General features: G+C 51.4%; 1 protein-coding gene across 1 annotated transcript in view; it reads left to right on the top strand.

The window, feature by feature from the left end:
* Positions 1-20,386, top strand: part of UBN2 (ubinuclein 2) — an 86,116-nt gene extending 65,730 nt beyond the window's left edge. The window contains 6 exon segments of the mRNA XM_038754458.1: positions 1,382-1,432; positions 2,484-2,526; positions 6,355-8,004; positions 13,690-13,921; positions 16,462-16,554; positions 20,053-20,386. Of these exon segments, the coding sequence (XP_038610386.1) occupies positions 1,382-1,432; positions 2,484-2,526; positions 6,355-8,004; positions 13,690-13,921; positions 16,462-16,554; positions 20,053-20,102 (2,119 nt within the window). The 3' untranslated portion in view covers positions 20,103-20,386.
* The last annotated feature ends 775 nt before the right edge of the window (positions 20,387-21,161 follow it).

The following is a 21,161-nucleotide window of genomic DNA, read 5'->3' as shown; positions in this document are numbered from 1 at the left end:
TGACAATTGGTGGAGCCGGGATTCGAACCCATGAACTCTGACTCCAAAGCCCGGGCTCTTTTCCACTGAGCCACGCTGCTTCTCGTAAAGAGCATTTAAAGAGCAGGCACACACTCGAATTAGTGGTAAAATGGCTATGTCTGAGCGCAGTGACATACCTGGTGGCCTCTTTTTTTCAAAAAAAAAATGGCCACAATGCCATCTTCCTTTCATTGTTTTAACTTCTGGAGAGGTGATGGAGGGAAGTGGATAAGGTAGGGAATCATAAAGAAGGAAATGTGTAAAATGGTTGGATTTGAGTCCCCCTTTTTTTTTTTTTGTCATTGCTTTGTCAGAGGGACCCCTGAGAGGACACCTTGTAAATAATAAAATAATTAGGTTAGATCCGTTGCCCCTTTCCCATTAATCAGGGGCACTTATTGAATGCCTACCGTGTTCAGAGTTCTGAATTAAGTGCTTGGAAAAGTACAACAGAATTAGTATACGTGAACTGTTCCCTCGGGGACCTAACGGTTTAGCAAGGGAGATAGATGCTTAAATTACAAACAGGAAGAAATGATAGGCTCTATGAGATATATACGAAAATTCTGTGGCGTGTTGTGAGTGCGTAAGTGGCACGGAAGTGCCAGAGTATCAGTGTGGGGATAAAAGGTGGAGTTGGGTTGGGTATTTTGAGTTGATCTGGTCAGTGAAGCGAATCATTCAATCAGTGATATTTATTGAGAGCTTCTCTGTGCAGAGCACTGTACTAAGTGCTTGGGAGAGTACAATACAACAGAATCAGCAGGCATATTCCCTGCCCAAAATGAAGTGAGGACTAGAGAAGGGAGAGCCTGGAGGCAGGAAGGGGGTAGATTTTGTAGGCAGATGAGAGATCTCCTTTTGAGAGAGAGGAACATGAAGTGACCAAAGTTGGCCTGGGGGCTGGATTTTTACCAGTACCGCCCCAAGTCATGAATGTTGGAGCAGAGGGTGAGCTGCTGTTGTTATCCGGGGCTGAAGGTTGTTGATGGCAGATCAGCGGAGGGGCAGGATGGAGTTGAGATGGTTACCTGGGGCAAGTCACTCCCCTCAACTTCAGTTTCCTCATCCCCAAATGGGGACTCAGTACCTGTCTACCCTCCCGTAGACTGTGAGCTCCATGTGGGACAGGGACTGGGTCCCGCCTGAGTATCGTCTGTCCATCCAGCGCCCAGTACGGTGCTTAGGACCTAGTATGCTCTGTACAGGTACCACAGTTATTTTGGTTATTGGCTCCACTGCCCCACTCTGATTCTGAAAGTCCCAAGTGAAACCCAGTGCTCCGATGGCAGACGGCGGAGATCTGAGGGACCCTTATTGCTCCCCCTGATTGCTTTGGGTTTTATTTTTTTTTTTCCAGAATGCTCTTTAAGGAAAGCCGGAGTGTTCACAATCATCTCACTTCTGCCCCGTGAGTAAACGCGGCACCCCCTGGCCTCTCCTTTCATCTGGGCCGGTTTTTCAGCTCCTGTCGCAATCTGTTGGTTTCCCCGAGGTGTTCAAAATTAATTATGGTAGTAGACTGATTTTGTTGGCTTGCAGGGGCTTTGAACAGGGCCACCTGTTGTGTAGGTCCCATGTGAGGTGGGGGCAAGAGAGGTCAGAGATCTTCCTTCGTATCAGTTGGTTCCTCCCAAGTCCTTACCCACTTAATACTCGGGTTTGTGCCTTCTCCACCGTGCCACCCTTAAAAACAGCGAGTAATGCTCTCTTCCAAATGCAGACTCTTCTTGGGTGTTGACATATTGTACTCTCCCAAGAACTTAATGCAGTGCTTTGCATACATTAAGCGCTCAGTAAATATGAATGAATGAAATAGTGACAGACTCTTCTGACTCCGAGTCTGTCTTGTCGAATGTCAGAAACATCACTGGGCTTCAAAGGGAGGCAGCTAACCCGTCCACGCGAGCGCTGTCCGCGAAGAAGTTTCCAAAGCCCCTGATGTTTGAAAATGAAAGTGTCAGAAATCAGCGAGGGCCCGTCGCTTAAAACAAAAAAGTCCATCCCGCTGAGCACTTCTCAAAAAAACCCATTCAGTCAGGCTGCCCTATTTGAGTTAAAGATGATCTTCCCTTTTAAGAGATACAGAGTAAATCATGCTTTCTGGACCTGGGTTTGGGCAGTAAAGTTCCACTTCCGAACTTGCGTTTTTCAGGATCTTAAACCTGTAATCTTTTCTATGTTAAGAAGCACTAGGAAGCTCCTCCCATCCACCCACCCCCTGAACATGCCTTAAAGGCTTAGAGAAAAATGGGAAGAGAGAAAAAGTTAATTGTTTTACTGTCTTCCAACTTATTTTGGTTCTTTGCACTAGTAGGGCCATCAACCGGTCATTAGTGTTTTACTGAGTTAAGGATGTTTTTCACATTGTTCCCTTTTACCTGGAAGGATATGTGCTGAGAGTGAAGTAGCTTGACTGATCTCTTTTTATCTGACTTTGCGTCTGTTCTTTCTTGCATTAGGGCGAAGAAAAAGGTGATTCTGGCACCGAAACCCAAAGTGAAGGTGAGTAGCGGAAACCCTCTCTTTACCAGGTGTTAAATGGTGAGGGAGGGCAACTTGTCTTCCGCGGTTAAAACTGCAACCCCGGTGTGTGGTTTAGTTCAGTCCAATTTGAGGCCTTTGAGTGACTTTCTGACCACTATGGAGAAAGCTAGTCTGCGGTATCCCTTGAAACTCAACCTAAGATAGTTTTTCAGTTTTGCCACTCTGCCCTTTTCCAGCTCGCCCTTACACACTTTGTGTTCGTAGTTGACCTCTCCTTGTTTGCTATAGGAAAGAGCTGAGCTCCTAATCATCATCATCATCAATTGTATTTATTGAGCGCTTACTGTGTGCAGAGCACTGTACTAAGCGCTTGGGAAGTACAAATTGGCAACATATAGAGACAGTCCCTACCCAACAGTGGGCTCACAGTCTAAAAGACAGTGGGCTCACAGCCTAAAAGAATCCCCACCCATCCCTCCTCTGCACACACACGCTCCCTCAGCTTCCCTATGGACTTCCCCTTCCCTCACAGTGTGGTGTGGGGAAATTTTCTTAAATTTTTTTTTATGGCATTTGTTAAGCGTTTGATAAGTGCCAAGCGCTGGGATAGATACAAGATAATCAGGCTGGACGTAGTTGTGCCCACATGGGGCTCACGGTCTTAGTCCCTATTTTAGAGATAAGGTAGCTGAGGCCAGTGAAGTGACTTGCCCAAGGTCACACAACGGACAAGTTGTGGAGCTGGGAATAGAATCCGGGTCCTTTTGACTCCCAAACCCACTCTATCACCGAGGCAGCGCTTCTTCCCCTCGCTCAGCGGAATCACTACCTCTTGCACCTATGTATTTATTAACGTCCAACCGCAGAACTGGTGAAGAGATTATTCTGGAGATCTCCCCTCCCACAATATACGTTCTTCGTATACTTCCATTGTATTTCCCGAAGTCTCAGTGAAGTGCTTTGCATTCACTAGGCACCCCATAATTATCGCTGCTACCAACCCGTTCTTCTCTCTTCCCAATTCAGTTGTTACCTCATGCTAGGGGAAGCTAGCGGAAAGAGCACACTCTGCACCAAGCATTGTAATAAGCACCAGGATGGATACAAGATAATTGGGTGGGACACAGTCCCTGTCCCATATTGGGCTCACAGTCTGAGGAGGAGGGAGAATAAATATTGAATCCCCATTTTACAGATGAGGAAATTCATCAGAGAGAAGAAGTCAAGGTAAAGTGACTTGCCCAAGGTCACAGAGAAGCTAGTGGAAAGAGCACAGACGTGAGAGTCAGGAGACCTACCTTGTAATTTCAGCTCCACCACTTACCCGTTGTGTGACCTTGAGCAAGTCGCTTCACTTCTTTGTGTCTGTTCCCTCAGTTGCAAAAATGGGGATTCAGTGCCTCTTCTTACTCCTACTCAGACTGAGTGGGACCTTATGGTCTTGTATCGATCCTAGTGCTTAGTACAGTGCTTGGCACATAGTAAGTGCTTAACAAAAGCCATTATTGTTATTATTAGTGTTGTTCTTATTGCTGTTATTATTATTGTTATTATTATTATCGGGGAAGCAGCGCGGCTCAGTGGAAAGAGCCCGGGCTTTGGAGTCAGAATTCATGGGTTTGAATCCCGGCTCTGCCAACTGTCCGCTGTGTGACTTTGGGCAAGTCACTTATCTTCTCTGTGCCTCAGTTACCTCATCTGTGAAATAGGGATTAAGACTGTGAGCCCCACGTGGGACAACCTGATCACCTTGTAACCTCCCCAGCGCTTAGAACAGTGCTTTGCACATAGTAAGCGCTTAATAAATGCCATTATTATTATTATTATTATTCTGTCCACTGTCAATAAAACTGTCATCTTCACCTGCTTCTTTGGTCAGGTCACCCTAATATTAACTGCCCTCCAGGGGCTCCCCATCGCCCGGCATCCAGTGCAAACTGCAGACAGTTCCCTTCAAAGTTTTCCGTCTGCCTTCTGCTCTTATCTTCTGCCCGGCAACTCCTGCTTGTGGCGGTGGGGCTAGAAGATAGGGTATTTGGTCATCCCCTTGTTTGGAGCTGTTTCCCCAGACGCACGTTTTTCCAAAAGGCCCGCCCCGAAATAGAGGCAAAGGAACGTTCCCTCCCAGAAGCGAAAGTCCCCGGGGTCAATGGCAGAGGGACGGCCGTATGTTCCCAGGGTACTTGGAGGAAAACTGCCCTATTAGATTTGAAGTTCCTTGAGGGCAGGGACCCTAACTGTTCAAGTACCACAAAGGGATTACGCCGGTGCTGTGCTCTCACTCCATCAGCAATCTAAACAGACACTTTCTGACAGACTCCTATGACAGCTCTCTCTTCCCTGTTCCTCCTCCCTACCTCTTAATTACTGGCCCATGGATTTCACTGAGCCAGGCACAAAGTGCTTCTCTTCCCCCCCCGCCCAACACACACACACACACACACACACACACACACACACACACACACACACACACACACACACACACACACACACACACACACACACACACACACACACACACACACACACACACACACACACACACACACACACACACACACACACCCCCCCCCCCCCCCCCACCTACCTATCTACCTACCTTCCTCGGTCCCTGCCATGTCCCTTCCAGAGGACTTAGCCTTGTTCTTCAAACCGCTCCCTATTTAGGAAAATCTGATCACCCCTTTTTGGCTTGGGAGAGAAGGAAAGCAGTGAAAGGAAGGGGATGAATCAGTTTATGAACTGTTGGAGTAACAACTCGAGGGAAGCCTCAAGCAAGAGTTTGCTTTGTATTTGCACTGTGCTTTCAAGGATTTCTCACGAAAAAAGCCGAGTCCGTGTAGCAGATACCTCAGATGTCGCTGCGCAAAGGGTAAAGGGGACATAAAATTCAAACAAATCAGTCTTGCAGCCCCAAAGAAAGTGTTTTATTGCACCTCTGCCCGGGATATTTTTTCAGACACAGAGCTATAATGTATAAAGCCATGACCATCTGTACTTCACTTACGTAATATCATTTTAGACCGTGAGCCCACTGTTGGGTAGGGACCGTCTCTATATGTTGCCAACTTGTACTTCCCAAGCGCTTAGTACAGTGCTCTGCACACAGTAAGCGCTCAGTAAATACGATTGATGATGATGATCATAAACTGACACTTCATAAAGGTATTGCACCGAAACAGATATTTGTACCCCTAGTGATCACTTCTAAAACGGGAGGAAGTACAATTACGGGGCTAGACATTAGAGCCAGAATACGTGAGCATGTTTTAAATCTGATATTGGGGAATCGGCCGATGCCGATTTTATAGCTGCCGGTCCACGGTCAGATGCCCAGTACTGTCCTCTTCCTTTTCGCAACTCTGTCTTAATGATAGCCATCACCTTCTTTTCGACAACGAGCAGTATTCCTTGATCTCCAGGGCTGTTGGAGTTTTCCAAGTGGTTCTTGGGCTTTTGGCCCCCGTATGTGTGCCTTCTTTTCTCTCTGACTTCCGGGAAACATTCGAACGGCCCTCTCCGCTTCGCCTTTTGTGGACAGTGGTGAATTTGGCTACTGATTTCCCTCAAGCATCACTTCTTCCACAGCCGTTCCCTCTCTCACCTTCTTCCCCTCCCAGTCAGAGCCAGGGATAGTCCCGTCCCCATCCCCGACTCTCCCCCACCATTTTATCCGGTCTCTCTCCCTCTGCCTTCCACCCTCAACGGCCGGTGCCCGGGACCCACAACCGGAGACGGATGTCGCCTCCCCAAACTTAAGGTCCCGGCGTTTACAGGGATTTGGGGGGCGATCTCCAGTGGGAGGTGGACTTGTGGTAACTGGCTTTTTCCTCCTTACCCCAGGACTGCAGTCCCAAGAAGGAGCAGAAAACGCCCGCGCCGTCTTCAGCGGGGTCTGCCTGCGGTCCCGCGGCGGGCTCCGTGCCGTCGGCCGCGGCCCCGACCGGTTCTGGCTGCGCGACCCCGGCCCAGGAGACGATCTGCCTGGATGACTCACTAGACGACGACCTCTCCTTCCACCCCCCGTCGCTGGATTCGATCTCGGAGGCCCTGGCCGTGATCAACAACGGCGCCAAGGGGCCCCCCGTCGGCTCGGGAATGAGCGCGCTGACGCCGAGACCTCGCCCCGGGCTGAGGGAAGAAAAACTAGCCAGCATCATGAGTAAACTGCCGCTTTCGGCCCCGAAGAAGATGGAGTCCGCCCAGGCGGCCCACTCGTCGAGTCTCATCGCTGGCCACACGGGACCAGTACCAAAGAAACCCCAGGACTTAATTCACACCGGCATCTCTTCAGGCCTTATCGCCGGCTCTTCGATTCAGAACCCGAAAGTTTCCCTAGAACCCTTGCCAGCCAGGCTCCTTCAGCAAGGACTGCAGAGGTCCAGCCAGATCCAAGCAGCCGTCTCCTCCTCCCAGACTCACGCCTCTCCCTCCTCCTCCTCTCCCTCGTCCTCTTCCTCCTCCTCCCAGGCCCAAGGGGCGGCCTCCTCTCACGCCCCGCCGTCGTCGTCGGAGGCCCGCGAGGCCTCCCCCGGACCGCAGGGGACGAAGGCGCCCCAGCCTCCGCCCGCCCCGCAGAACTACGTGTCTCCCCTCCAAGCGACCATGAGCAAATCGCAGACCAACCCCGTGGTGAAACTGAGCAGCAGCCCCCAACTCTCGTGTCCCGCCCCACTCCTCAAGGCTTCAGACAAGCCTCTCGTCTACCGCCTTCCTCTGTCCATGCCCTCCTCGGGAAGCGGCTCTCAGGGGCCGCATCCTCTGGTCTCCAGGACAGCCTCCAGCGCCTCTACCTCTAGTAACTATTTAGCTAAGGCCATGGTGTCCCAAGTTTCCACCCAGGGTTTTAAGCCTCCCTTCTCTCTGGCCGCCTCCCCCAAGCCCGCCGCCTCCCCCAAGCCCGCCGCCTCCCTCAAGCCCGTGGCCTCCCCCAAGCCCCCGGCGCCCCCGAAGCCCTCCGCGTCACCTAAGCCCTCCCCCGCGCCCCCCAAGCCCTCCCCCAAGCCCTCTCTGGCCACTAAACCTCCCCTGCCCACGAAACTGAGCCTGTCGAAGTCCGCGGTGCCCCCCAAGCCCATGGCCTCCCCCAGTTCTTCCACTTCTAGTGCACTAGTAGCCCAGAGTAGCCACTCCAGCAGCAGCACCCCCCAAGCCCACAAACAGCCGAGCGGAGGCCACATCAGCAGACAGTCCCCCACTTTGAACGTCCTGCCCTCGAGTCGCCCCTCAGGCCTTCAGCCCGCCAAGAATCTCCAGGCCTCTTCCAAGATGGCCAGCCCCTCTTCCACTGGAACTGCCGGAAAGAATAGCCTGAGCGGCGTCGGAATGAATGTACCCACCAGCCGAGGCGGCAACCCTAGCTCCAGCGCGACTAATAGGACTAGTCTCTCTGGGGGAGCAGGAAGTGGAACACAGGGTGCTACTAAACAGTTATCTACTCCGCACAGACCATCCTCTGCCTCAGGGTCTTCAGTGGTAGCGGCCAGCGTGCAGGTACGTAGCTGACGAGCGGTCTCATCCTGACCGCCTGGGCCGGGGTGGGGACGGGGGGAGCGATGCTGTAGCCGATATCTGGAGAATCCGCAGAGGGTCTTTGCTCTCTCGACCGTACGTCGGTGTGGCGGTGTCTCAGACCGACGCCCGCGTAGCCACGCGAAGCTCACCGGATGGCCAGCTACGAGGGCTGGAAGGAGTTTTTCGATTCTCCCTGCCTTCCAGGGGCCCGGTGTGCTTTTCTCCGAGTTCTCGTCTTTGGAAAGGGAAGACCCTCGTTCCCACGTTTTCCCCTTCTCCCCACTCCCGGCCACCCATGCGCTTTCCCTGTACACTTGATTGCCCCTAGTGATTATCTGGAAGACCCTGGAAGATTTGCCACAACTAGAAAATCCTCATTTTTAGAGAGGTTACCGTTTCCGGGGACCCCAGTCAATCTGTAGAAATCATCGAGCAGCCGCTGTGTGCAGAGCACTGAACTATGCACTTGGGAGAGTTTAGTAGAGACTCAGAGAAATATCCAGCAGCTACCCATTAAGAGCAGAGAAGGGAACGAAGGAGAGGTGCATAAATAAATTGGCGCTTTAATGGTAGGGTATGGAAATACGTTTGTCCACAATTGCTAAGAGTCGGTGTCAGCGCGTGGTTACAGAGGAAGCGGATAGGAGGATCGGAACCGGCGAGAGAAAAGTTAATCCGGGAAAGCCTCCTGGGAGAGATGAGATTTCAGGAGGGCTTTGGAGATGGGGAGGACCGCAGCCTTTCGGATTGGAAAGGGGAGGGAGTTGACGCAGTTAACTTGAAAATCAGAAAAGGCGTCACGGTAGCCCTTCAGATTAACACCCTTTCTCCCCAAGGTGGTTTTCTGTAGGCTGGCTATGTGAAGGAGGTTTCCCTCACGGAAGTTAGACACAGTGGCAGACTTGGAAGGCATCTAATTCCCCCCACCCCTTACCCCTGAAGGCCAGGGTCAGTCCCGAGAACGCCGGTCCGGAGCAGTCCTGGGAGGAGTGGCCTGGTTTGGCCAGAGGCTGGTCTCTGTCTCTCAATCAGTCAATCAATCGTATTTATTGAGCGATTACTGTGTGCAGAGCACTGTACTAAGCGCTTGGGAAGTACAAGTTGGCAACATGTAGAGACAGTCCCTACCCAACAGTGGGCTCACAGTCTAAAAAGGGGGAGACTCTAGGGAGTCTCTCCTAGATTGGGGTATGTTTCAGGCACAACCCCCAGGTTCCTGGACTTTTTCTGACTGTAATCCCAGGCCTAGACTGGGGTTGAACCCTCAGACTCCCTGGGGTTTAGGGCCAGGGCTAATTGGGGGCCACTTCAGGATGGCATAGGTGCCCTGGTGCTCATTCTGAGGAACGGAGCAGGAGTGGACGGCCGGTATGGGACTGGGTGTCTAAACAGCAGCCGGAGGCTGCCTCAAGTCCCTGACCTATCTGGCAGACGGCAGGTGGATCAGGGGTGTTCAGTCTAGACGATATTTTCCCGGGTTGCCGTGAGAATGTCCTGTTGGCTAGAAATGGAAGACTTCTTACACTGAACATAGGTGACATCCCTTAGTTCCTCTTAGTCTTCCAGGCCTGACGGCTAGGTTCTAGAAAGAGATTGAATCGACCCTGCCGGGTCTCCCCGGCTCTCGGGAGGGAAACCGGGACCGTGATGAGCGAGGATCCTTCCCTTGTCCAAGTGTTTGCAAAGTGGTGATGAGCTGGTCTGACAGGGCTATGATTTTGAAAGGGCACCTGTGTATTAATGTGCCCTGGGCCTGTGAGTGTTGGTAGTTTTAGGGGTGCATCAGTCTGAGGGCATTGTTACCGGTGGAGAATTTTCTCCTCATGTGGGTCAGACTGAGCTGACTTACGTGTAACCGTCCATCCCTTCCACTGCGCATGTGGAAAAATCGCTACCCTGTTTGTCCAGTGGGCATCGTTCCGAGACTTCCTCTTGGAGTCATGATTTCCCCCAGCCTCTTCTTAAGAGGTGCCACTGTCTGCTTGGTCGCTGGCAAACTCTTTCCTACCTACGAACCCCACTATACCTCCTCCTCGCCTTCCTCCTCCTCCTCGCCCAGAACTTTGGAGTCCCTCCTGCTGACTTCCTCTTCATTTGGGGGCAGTCAATCACCGAGACCTGCCTCTCCGTCCTCAGGAATGTTTGGACGGATTCACAGCCCCGCCGTCTCCATTCCCACCCCCATTGACCCTCTTGGTCAATTGCAGGAACTCCCTGCCTCTCGCCCCCGACCTTGAGCCCACAAGAGTCATCTTTCTCCCTCAACTTGCTCACCAGGCCTCAGAGTTTACAGGGGCCTCTCAGGGGCTCCTCCATACCTCACTGGACTCCACTTACCATCCCCTGCCCCTAATTTCTGTCTTCATTTCCTCCCCTCTTGGCCAAGCTACGATGTGCCCTTCCAAGTTTTCCTTTTAGAAAGCCCCCTCTTCGTAGAAGCCCGCCCAGATAAGCCCTATCAGTTCCTGAGCGCTCCACTCATTCCGGTTATCTCCCGGCTAGTCCTGCGATTCCTCTGTAAATGTTGCGTATGTATTTCTGTCGCTTGTATCCCTACATATCGCTATACTCTCTGCCTCTGTCACTTGTGCTTTACGTCTGTTTGTATGTTGCCTGTTTGTGTTTCTCCTGTCTCCCCCCAACCCCGGCCGTGAGATTGTAAGCCCTCCGAGGGCAAGGCTCTTGTCTTTTGCTTTCTGTGTTACTCCCGTCGTGGCAGATCCTGAGCTCTGCCCCCAGAAGGCTTCCAATAAAGGCTGTTGATGGAATGAGTGGTTTTGACTAGAAGCCGGAGGAGTTCCAGTTGCACTGCCAGTGTAGATGCCCCCAGCTCCCTTGGCGTGGAGGACCGTGGGCATGACGCGGCGTGACAGCTCAGGAGTTTCTCGCCTCCTGCCCCCTCCCTCTCTAGCAGCTATGGGCTTGACTGAGATTATCCCTCCTCTTTCCCCATCCCTTTCGGAGTGCCAGAGCGCTCCTTAGGGATAGAGGCAGAGCACCAACCCCCTGCCTGTGTGCTAAGAACCATCCTCGCCCCCCTCCACAAACACACCCACCCACCCGCTACCTTCAAGGGGGTTACTGCAGAGGTTTCCCTCCAGCCTCCCAGAGCCTGCTTTCTAGGGGCAATCCAGGGGCAGGAACGGGGCTTCCTGCTCAGGTGGTCAGCCACGGGGCTGGAGGCTTCTCGAACATCCAGCCCAGCCCCTTCAAGCCCCGGGGAGTCGGTTTACTTGATACTCCTCGGCCCCCAAGAAGCCCCACACTGGTGCTCAGCTCCCCCTGAAACTGTGACAGCCCCATTTCTTGGGTAATACTTACAGGAGATGATGCAGGCAGGAATTTGTGGTTTCAGGAAAAGAGCATTTCTTCATGGGTGAGTCAATGCCAACCTGATTATTTCTGATCCAGCTGCTTCCAAAATATGTTTCTTTGGAAGGGCGGAGTCAGTCCTGAACCCAGGTTTGCATTGGTCACCAAGTGTAATTTATACCAGCTTTGATCAAAACAGTTTCCTTTGTACGTTGTATGTGGCTAGATCACATGAGCAGCGTGAGAAGCAGCGTGGCTCAGTGGAAAAAGCCTGGGCTTTGAAGTCAGAGGTCATGGGTTCAAATCCTGACTCCACCACATGTCTGTTGTGTGACCTTGGGCAAATCATTTAACTTCTTTGAGCCTCAGTTACCTCATCTCTCTATATGTTGCCAACTTGTACTTCCCAAGCGCTTAGTACAGTGCTCTGCACACAGTAAGCGCTCAATAAATACGATTGATGATGATGATCTGTAAAATGGGGATTAAGACTGCGAGCCCCACGTGGGACAACTTAATCACCTTGTATCCCCCCAGCGCTTAGAACAGTGCTTTGCACATAGTAAGCGCTTAACAAATGCCATTATTATTATTATTTATTTATGAGCAGGAGTTTTTATTCTCTCGCTCCCGGGAAAGGATCTTGATTGCTTCAGTAGGTTTACTGCAGTCTCGAAGGTTGCTGGATTTTTTTTTTGAATGGGCTACTGAAAAGTAGCTACTCATGATTGGTTAATGACAGTACTGTAATTTTTACTCCTCCCCTCCCCACCCTCGCCCCCCACCCCCTCTTTTTTTCCCCCTCTCATAATTCCAGGAGTTTTGTTTTTATATATAATACATATAATATATAATATATATTATATAATATATATAATATATAAATTGTATGTGTAATAAACTCCTGGAATATATACATATATACACTTTTAAATGGAAGAATATCTGCCTTCTAGTTGGCTTCACGGGAGAGAATCTAGCGATCGCACATCCCAGGAAGTTGTGCGGTTGTGTGTAGTTGGTGCAAAGATGATTTGGATAAATTGACTTATGAGAGGCCCAGGGGTTATTTGGAGCACAAGTTCAGAATGACAGCTCGTCAGTCTGTTACCATGAGGACGGTTGTCCAGGAAGGCAACCGTCGTACGGTTCCTCCGAGCATCCCGGTGCCCCCGCACAGGAACAGGATACTGAGCCGGGCAGACCACCGGGGTGGACCCAGGACAACCGTTACCCGCATCCCGCAATGGGGCTTCCCGATTCCATTCCCCATCATTCCGTGGATTTCCAGAAATTTGGCCAGGCAGTTTTAGTCTGTTCTTCGAGACCAGTCCCAGCAACAGTAGACGGGGCTGCTTCACAGAGGCTGACGCTTTTGGTCACCTCCCGTCTCTTGCCGGGGAGTCATCGACCGGAATCGTAGCTGCCACTGGGACATTGCTGTTTGAAGCAGGGAGGCTGGTGATGTCCTAGGGCATCGGAATTCTTGTGGAAAATATGGTTTGGCCCCAGCCACGAGCAGTTCCTACTGGGTTGGGCTAATAGAGACCCATCTTCCCTGGCCTGCCGCCTTGCCCGGTGCAGTGGCTGCGAGTCAAAGCTGGCCCGGAGGGCCGGGTGGGGCAGACCACCTCAGCCCATCCCTGGACCAGCAGATTCGCGTGCAGCGGGAGACAGAGGGGACTTCGGGAGACACGGGGTACGTGATCTGGGGGTGGGTGGAGTGGCGGGAGTTGAGAGAGGGAAGGAGAGTGACTCTGAATGAGGTTGTTCATAGGAGGAGATAGAGGTAGAGCTCTTCTTAGCTGGGAACGCAAGTTGCCTTTAAGGGAGGAAGAAGAGAGGATCAGGGAGGAGAAAAGGCCAAGGAGGGAAAGGGGACTAGGAGAGGGAGAGAGCACAGGAAGAGGCACAGAGGAAAATTTTTGCCTCCAACCGAAGCCTCCCAGGATCTGGGGTAGAGGAGTGCCTTTGGTTCCTCGCTTGTATTTTTACTATAGTTGCGCTTCGTCGATGCCAGGATTTTCGTGAACTACCCTAATTAGGCTCTCCCTATCCTTTAGGCCAAACCTTTTGAGCCCGGTCTGTCGGGTTATTGTGGGGTTGAAAGGCGGCTAATGTCATCCCAAATAGACTCTGCCAACCTTGAAATTGGGAGAAAACAAAAACAAAACTGCAGTCCGGGGGGAAACGTCCGCCGTCACCGCGAGCCTCGGGGTTCCCTCCGTCAAAAGCCTTCCCAGGCCGGGGAAGGAACAAGGTGCAGCGCCGCGGGGTGGGGATGGCCGCGTCATTTTAGGGTTTGGTTGGAAAGGCGTTTTGTAAACATTTTGCCCCCTGGTTTGTGCACAGTCCACAGCAGGAGCATCACTATTGGCTAATGCCTCACCTCTGACTCTCATGACATCACCCTTATCCATAACGAATCAAAATGTGGCTCCATTTGGGATGCTGGGTGGCCTTGTTCCTGTGACCATGCCCTTCCAGTTTCCTTTGGAGTTGCTTGGCTTCGGGACGGACACAGCTGGAGTGACTACCACTGCGGGATCTACCTCAGCAGCTTTCCACCACAGCCTAACTCAGAGTAAGTCATCCGGGGGATTTACCGACCGCTTGCCGGGGGCGGAGCGCCGGGCCGAGGATGATGTGACGGAGCTGGCGGGCCCGTTCCCTCCTCACAACAAGGGACACGGAGCGTTGCCTGCGTGAGGGGAAAAAACCAAAAATTAACCAGGATGTGCAGCCGATCCCTGCAACCTGATGCCGACCTGATTGTTTCTAATCCAGCTGCTTCCAAAATATGTTCCTTTGGAAGGGCGGATTCAGTCCTGAACCCAGGTTTACATTGGTCACCGAGGGTAATTTATGCCGGCTTTGATCAAAACAGTTTCCTGGGGCACCAGCGCATCTTTACTTAAGCAGCCTGGCCTAGTGGATAGAGCATAGACCCTGGAGTGTTGCCAACTTGTACTTCCCAAGCGCTTATTACAGTGCTCTGCACACAGTAAGCGCTCAATAAATGCGATTGAATGAATGAATGAAGGACCTGGGCTTTAATCCCAGCTCCGCCACGTGTCTGGTGGGAAAGTTGTATCACTTTTCTGGCCCTCAGTTCCCTCATCTGTAAAATGGGGATTAAGACTGTGAGCCCCACGTGGAACATGGACTGTGTCCAACCTGATTAGATTGGATCCGCCCCCGCGCACAGAACAGCGCGTGGCACATAGTGAGCGCTTAACAAATGCCATTAAAAACCAAAAACCTCCAGCCTAATGGAACGGAGGAAGGAAATCCTGGAAAGTCACTATTGAAGGGCGTACGGGGAAATACGAGAGGCAAATCTTTAGGGACCAGAGAGAGAAGAAAATCAACTATAGGTGTAGTCTGTATTCTGGTGAGTCTGATTAAAATGGGTTTTTAACTCTTAGTCCAATCTTTGTGGACTGGATTAGGGTATTTGACTCCTCTTCCTCGCTCCCAGTTTTTAGCATCCTGTGGAACCCTGATTTCAGTAGACCGGTTGCCCCATCAGTCAATTTATTTATTTATTTATTTATTATTATTTATTTATTATTTACTTATTTATTGAGTGTTTCCTGTGTGCAGAGCACTGTACTAAGCGCTTGGGCGAGTACAATATGACAGAGTTGGTAGGCACATTCTCCCCCCAGAGCCGAGGGAAGGCAGCCAGTAATAAAAATAAATGAAATACCGACACGCCCCCAACTGCTGGGGGCTTAGGAAGGGGTAAATAAAGGGAGCATCGGTTAAGAAGCGGTTCTTCCGTGCTCGGCAACCGTCCCCTCACATCCTTCAGGCATCGGAGTCCGGTTTTCAGTCCCCTCGTCTTAAAACGCAGAGGGGTTTCCTGCAGTCGGAAGCAGAGGAGGGACGTGGGCGATTGCAACCGAACCAAGTGGTCCCCGCCGCTCTCCCTAGGTTATCTAGACCTAGCTGTTCCACAGGTCGTATTTTGTAAAGGAGAGTGGACTCCTGAACCCTGCCAAAACTATAAATGGGAGAGCTAAGGGGATTTCTGTGTCTCTCCGGCTGCCCGAGCCCCACTCCTGATGGAATTTCTGGGGATGACCCCATCCCAATAGGGGCGGGAATATGCCGCAACCGTTTAACTCTTGGTTCCTCTCTTCCTCAAATTTGCCTGCATCTTTGTCTGGTCCTCTGGAGTCAAATCTGCCCGCATCTCTTTCTGGTCCCCTCGAATCTGCCCTGCTCTCCCCGAAAACCACTCTGCCTTTTGGAACAGGGACAATTAAGAGAGTATTCTTAATTCATATATGGTTGTGAAAGGGAAGGGGGTGGAACTGTGGGGGACGTTATCCCCCCCCCCTTCGTCGTTAAAATGATTTTCAGTCTGGTTATTTATTGAGGGCTTACCGTGTGCAAAGCACCATATTAAGCGCTTGGGAGAGTACAGTGCAACAGAGTCGGTAGGCACGTTCCCTGCCCGCGACAAGCTTCCAACCTCAAGGACGAGCGTACAGTCGAAGGGGGAAGAAATACACGCTGTGACCTTGCTTAGTACGGTGTTGTGCATACAGTAAGTGCTCAATAAATACGATTGAATGAGTGAATTAACCGTCTTCTTGGAAGTGCTCTCCTCGTCGAACTGGAATTCATGTTAGCAGGATTTTGGGGGCATTTATTTTGCTTCCTGGGCTTCTTTAATAGGCCTTTTCTCTCAGCCCAAGGGAGAGAGGGGTTTTGAGGGGTGGTTTGGAGATTCTCTCGGATCATCCCTCAAAACCAGTTTCTCCCACGGCAAGCTGCCAGGAGAAAGCCCCTAAAACTCCCGCCATTTGCTGGGTAACAGATTTTCCTTAAGTGGAGGAGCCCGGTGTAAACTGTAAAACACCAACACCCAGCCATCAGAAGAGAAGCAGCATGGCCTGGTGGAGAGAGCCCGGGCCTTTAGAAAAGGGGAGAGAGAAGCGTTCATTCAGTAGTCCTCCAATCCAGGGTTCGGTCTATGAAGATGGTCCCGACTGCCTTTCCCCTCCCCTCCCCACTCCAGGTCCAGGGCCGAGGTTTGTGGGGACTTATCTTAGGATTGGTTTCAAGCCTGCTAAGTGCTCTTAAGCCTAATTTCCATTATTGCCTCCCCAGATTTGCTAAAGGGTTTACAGCCAGGAGCTCAGCACGCAGCAGCGACGCTTTCTCACTCACCTCTGCCGACTCACTTACAGCAAGCTTACAATGGTAAGAGAGTTTTGGACTTCTCCTTCCTCCTGGGTCCCGGTGGTTCTCAGTGTTTCCCACAGGAGCCAAAATGATATATCTCTCTCTCTCTCTCTCTCTCTCTCTTTCCCTATTCAGCCTAGCGGGAGAGGAGGGCAGGAGGTGAGGGCACAAGGGGTTTTTTTTAGCTTCTCATTGGTGTTTGGAGCCTTTGGATCAAACAATGAGAGGGAAAGCCCAAGAAACCCCTGGTATTCAGGAAGAGATGCCCATTTTCTGGTTTGGGGAAAGACTTGGGTATTCTCTCTCTCTCTCTCTCTCTGTCTCTCTCTCTCCCCCTCTTTCTTTCTGCCATCTCTTGTTCTCTCTTTGGATCTCTGGCTTTCTCTCTATCTCCATCACAGGGTCTCTGTACCTCTGGCTGTCACTCCCCTAGCTCTGGTTCTTGCTTCAACTCTGGCTCTCTTTCTCTCTGGCCATCTCTGATTCTCTCGATCTCTGGCTCACCCTCCCCACCCCCATCTCTGGTTCTCTCTCGATCTCTGGTTTTCTTTCTGGTTCTAATTCTCATTCTCTCTCTCTGTCTCCCCCTTCCCTCCTTCTCCTCCCCCCCATATCTCTCTGTGTGTACATATACAGTCTTTGGTACATAGTAAGCCCTTAACGAACATCCGATATGTTTGCTTGGTTCCTTGCCTTTTTTTTTTTTATATGCTTGTTTTCACAGCAGACAAATAAGCATTCATTAAGGGCTTACTGTGTGCCAAATGGTGCTCAGCACTGGGGTAGATACAAGGTTATCAGGTTGGACACAGTTCCCTGTCCCGCGTGAGGCTCACAGGCTAGCCTAGGATTAAGTCGTCGAACAAGGTCATGAAACCCTGGGCACGTTGAGCTCCGATTGAGTGCCCCTCAGAGTGACCTTCCATTTTCAGAAGCCGGGCACAATGAAATCTCCGCCCGGAAGGATTTTCGGGGCCGAAAGGGAAGCAGCTGCCCTCAAGGCACCTGCCAGCACCAGCGAGCAGCCGGGGAGTAGTTCACTTTCTTCCTGGGCGCTGGCTAATGGGCACTCAGAGGAGAGGTCAATCAATCAATCAGTTGTATTTATTGAGCGCTTACTGTGTGCAGAGCACTGTACTTTCAGACTCCATCTCATTCCAGCCAGTCAGTCGGGTAGTGGTATTTATTGAGTGCTTATTATGTGCAGAGGAATGTACCAAATGCTTGGGAGAATATACTGCAACCAAATTAGCAGTCAACAGGGTTCTTGGCCTAACGGCCCCCGTCCCCATTACCTCCTTTTTGCCACTGAAGAAGTGAGGAAAATCTGTCCCCTTCCCTTTAAACTGGCAGCTGTTGGGAATCTCTGTCTTTCACTGGGCTTAAGGTCTGCCTTTAAGCCGTGACTATGGAAGGCTCCAATGGCCAGTTGACATTCCAACCCTAGTACCAAACCCTTTCCTGCATCACGCTCAATAAATACCACTGATGGACTGATCCACCGTGCCTCTTCTGGCCTTTCAGGAAGGCGAGAATCTTCCGAAAGGGAAGGAGAGCAGAAAGAACACAAAAAGAAAATAACCTAGTAATGGTAACTTTTTTTACTAGGCTCCAGGCACTGTACTAAGCGCTAAGGTAGATACAAGTAAATTGGGCTGCACACAGTCAGTCAATCAATCAATCGTATTTATTGAGCACTTTCTGTGTGCAGAGCACTGTACTAAGCGCTTGGGAAGTACAAGTTGGCAACATAGAGCGACGGTCTCTACCCAACAGCGGGCTCACAGTCTAGAAGGGGGAGACAGAGAACAAAACCAAACATACTAACAAAATAAAATAAATATATACACCCACGTCTTACACGGGGCTCGCAGTCGTAATTCCCATTTTACAGATGAGGGAACTGAGGCCCAGAGAAGTGAAAGCGATTTGCCCAAGGTCACACAACGGACAAGTGGCGGGGCCGGGATTAGAACCCAGGTCTGTGCTCTGTCCACTGTGCCACGCCGTGTACTTTGTGCAGGCCACTGTTAGAAAGCACTTGGGAGTGTACAGTAAAGTAGTAAGTGATTCGATCAATCAGTGGTATTTTTTGAGCTCTTGGGAAAGTATAACACAACGGTGTTAGTAAATGCGATCCCTGCCCACAAGTAGCTAACGGGCTGCAGGTTAAGGAGGTACGCTAACGTTTTCCTTTTTTCTTTTTAATGGCATTTATTAAGCACTTACTATGTGCAGAGCACTGTTCTAAGCTCTGGGGAATTTACAAGGTGATCAGGTTGTCCCACGTGGGGCTCACAGTCTTCATCCCCATTTTCCAGATGAGGGAACTGAGGCCCAGAGAAGTTGAGTGACTTGCCCAAAGTCACACAGTTGACAAGTGGTGGAGCCGGGATTTGAACCCATGACCTCTGACTCCAAAGCCCGTGCTTTTTCCACTGAGCCACGCTGCTTCTCTTCCGCTTCTCCGCTTCCGTTTGCACACTTAACGATGTCCTGGGGAAAGCCGGCTCCAGTTCAAGCAGGGGGGGGCGAAGAGGGGCGCGGACCGAAAGATCCAGATCCGTGCATTTGGGTGAATCTGCTGTGAGCCTGTTGTTGGGTAGGGACCATCGCTATATGTTGCTGACTTGTACTTCCCAAGCGCTTAGTACAGTGCTCTGCACACAGTAAGCGCTCAATAAATACGATTGGATGAATGAATGAATGGAGAGCAGAGCATGAAGCACCGGGACCGTTTGTCTGCTGCGTGACTTGGGGTGTAGCACTTTGCTTCTCTAGGCCTCCGTTCCCTCGTGCGTAAAATGAGGATTAAGACCGTGAACCCCATACGGGACTTGGACCGCGTCCAACCGGATTAGCACCTATCTACCACAGTGCTTAGTTTCGTGCCCGGCACAAAACGAGTGCTTAACAAATTCCACTTAAAAACCAAAAAAAAAAACAAAACCAGAATCCCAAGGGTCAGCCGAATCCTGAGTACAAAAAGCCGGCTGCCCCACCAGATTGCAAATGCACCAGAAGTCGTGTGGTTTAGTGGACAGAGCCCGGCCTGGAGGCCGGAAGGACCTGGGTTCTAATCCCGGCTGCCGTATGACCTTGGGCAAGTCACTTCACTTCTCTGGGCCTCAATTATCACTTCCGTAAAGACTGGGAGCCTCGTGAGAGACAGGGACTGTGTCCAACTTGACTAGCCTGCATCTCCACAAAAGCGCTTAATACAGTGCCTGTTTGGTTTTCTTCTCTGTCTCCCCCTTTTAGACTGTGAGCCCAACGTTGGGTAGGGACTGTCTCTATATGTTGCCAATTTGTACTTCCCAAGAGCTTAGTACAGTGCTCTGCACATCGTAAGCGCTCAATAAATACGATTGATGATGATGACGATGGCACATAGTGCTTAACAAATACCACAATTACCATTATTATTAATATTATGCTCACGCCTGTTTTCTCTCATCTTCTCTTCTTTTTTTCTTACCCCCTACCAACCCCCCCCCCCCCCCCGACCCTTCCCAGATGGAGGCCAAAGTAAAGGGGACACTAAGTTACAGCGGAAATCCCAGTGACTTCCCAGCAAGCCAAGGAGTTGGAAGTTTTGATGGGCTGGTGGATCTACCTGATGGGAAAGTGCTTAAGTGGTCATAGGGCTGCTGTTTCTGTCAATGTTTACATTCTCTGTCCCAAGCACTGTGGTGAGGAGGAGGAGGAGGCCGCGGAGGAGGAAAAGAAAACAATACTTGATCAAAGCCAGGTGCAGGAGGAGGAAAAGCTTTGGTGTAGACTTAGTGGCCATTTGGCCTCTGCTAAAGACACACAAAGCCATTCCCTTCTCCCTTCCCTTCCCCCGCCATCCCCCCCCCCCCCCATTCCAACTGTCTTTATAGAGGTTCCGTTGTCAAACCCACAGAAGCACAAACTTGGCTTCCCCCCCGCCCCCGGGGAATAGAAGGAATTTCAGCCTGGATTTGGTGAACTCCGTCCATCCATCTCGGGGGTCGGGGCTGTCCGAGCAGCCGGCAGACGAGACCCAACCGCGGAGCTGTCGAATGTAGCCGAGTCCAGGACGCCCGGAAGGGACCATTACCCTTTCGGGGGGGGGACACAGGCACCGAGGGCCGAAGTTGCCCCCGAGAGGCCAGTCGCGCTCCCCGAGCCGGGCGATGGTCCCTTCCTCAAACGGGCGTCAGCCAACTTGAGCCTTATGCAGGGATTCCGGGTCGTGGTAGACGAGTTGAGCGAGGGGTCTTGGGGGGGAAGCGTTCCTCTGATCCCCATCTCCAGAGTCGACGTTTAGCCCAGACGAAGGGAGGATGGAGGATTCATCCGAACGTTTTCAGGAGAAAACGGCGCTCCGATCGGGTCAGAACTGCCCTCTCATTAGAAGGATCTCTCCGATTCCTCTTGGTCAGGCTCCCCGCTCGTTTCGGCAGGACCCATTAAGCGTAAGGCCTTTCGGGAACGCAGGGCCCAGTTAGGACGCAGGTTTTCCTCGAGGGAAGCGGGGAATTTCGGGACAACAGTCCCTGGCTCCGGGCCCACCCGCTGCTGTCCAGAGGGGCCCGGCCTCCAGCGGCCTAAGGGCGTGAAGGCGCGATCACCCGTCTCAGTTGAGCGCTTGGCTCTCG

Source organism: Tachyglossus aculeatus, chromosome 11, assembly GCF_015852505.1.
Source record: "Tachyglossus aculeatus isolate mTacAcu1 chromosome 11, mTacAcu1.pri, whole genome shotgun sequence".
In the NCBI taxonomy this organism is placed as follows: domain Eukaryota; kingdom Metazoa; phylum Chordata; class Mammalia; order Monotremata; family Tachyglossidae; genus Tachyglossus; species Tachyglossus aculeatus.
This window is presented reverse-complemented; position numbering and strand designations above follow the sequence as displayed.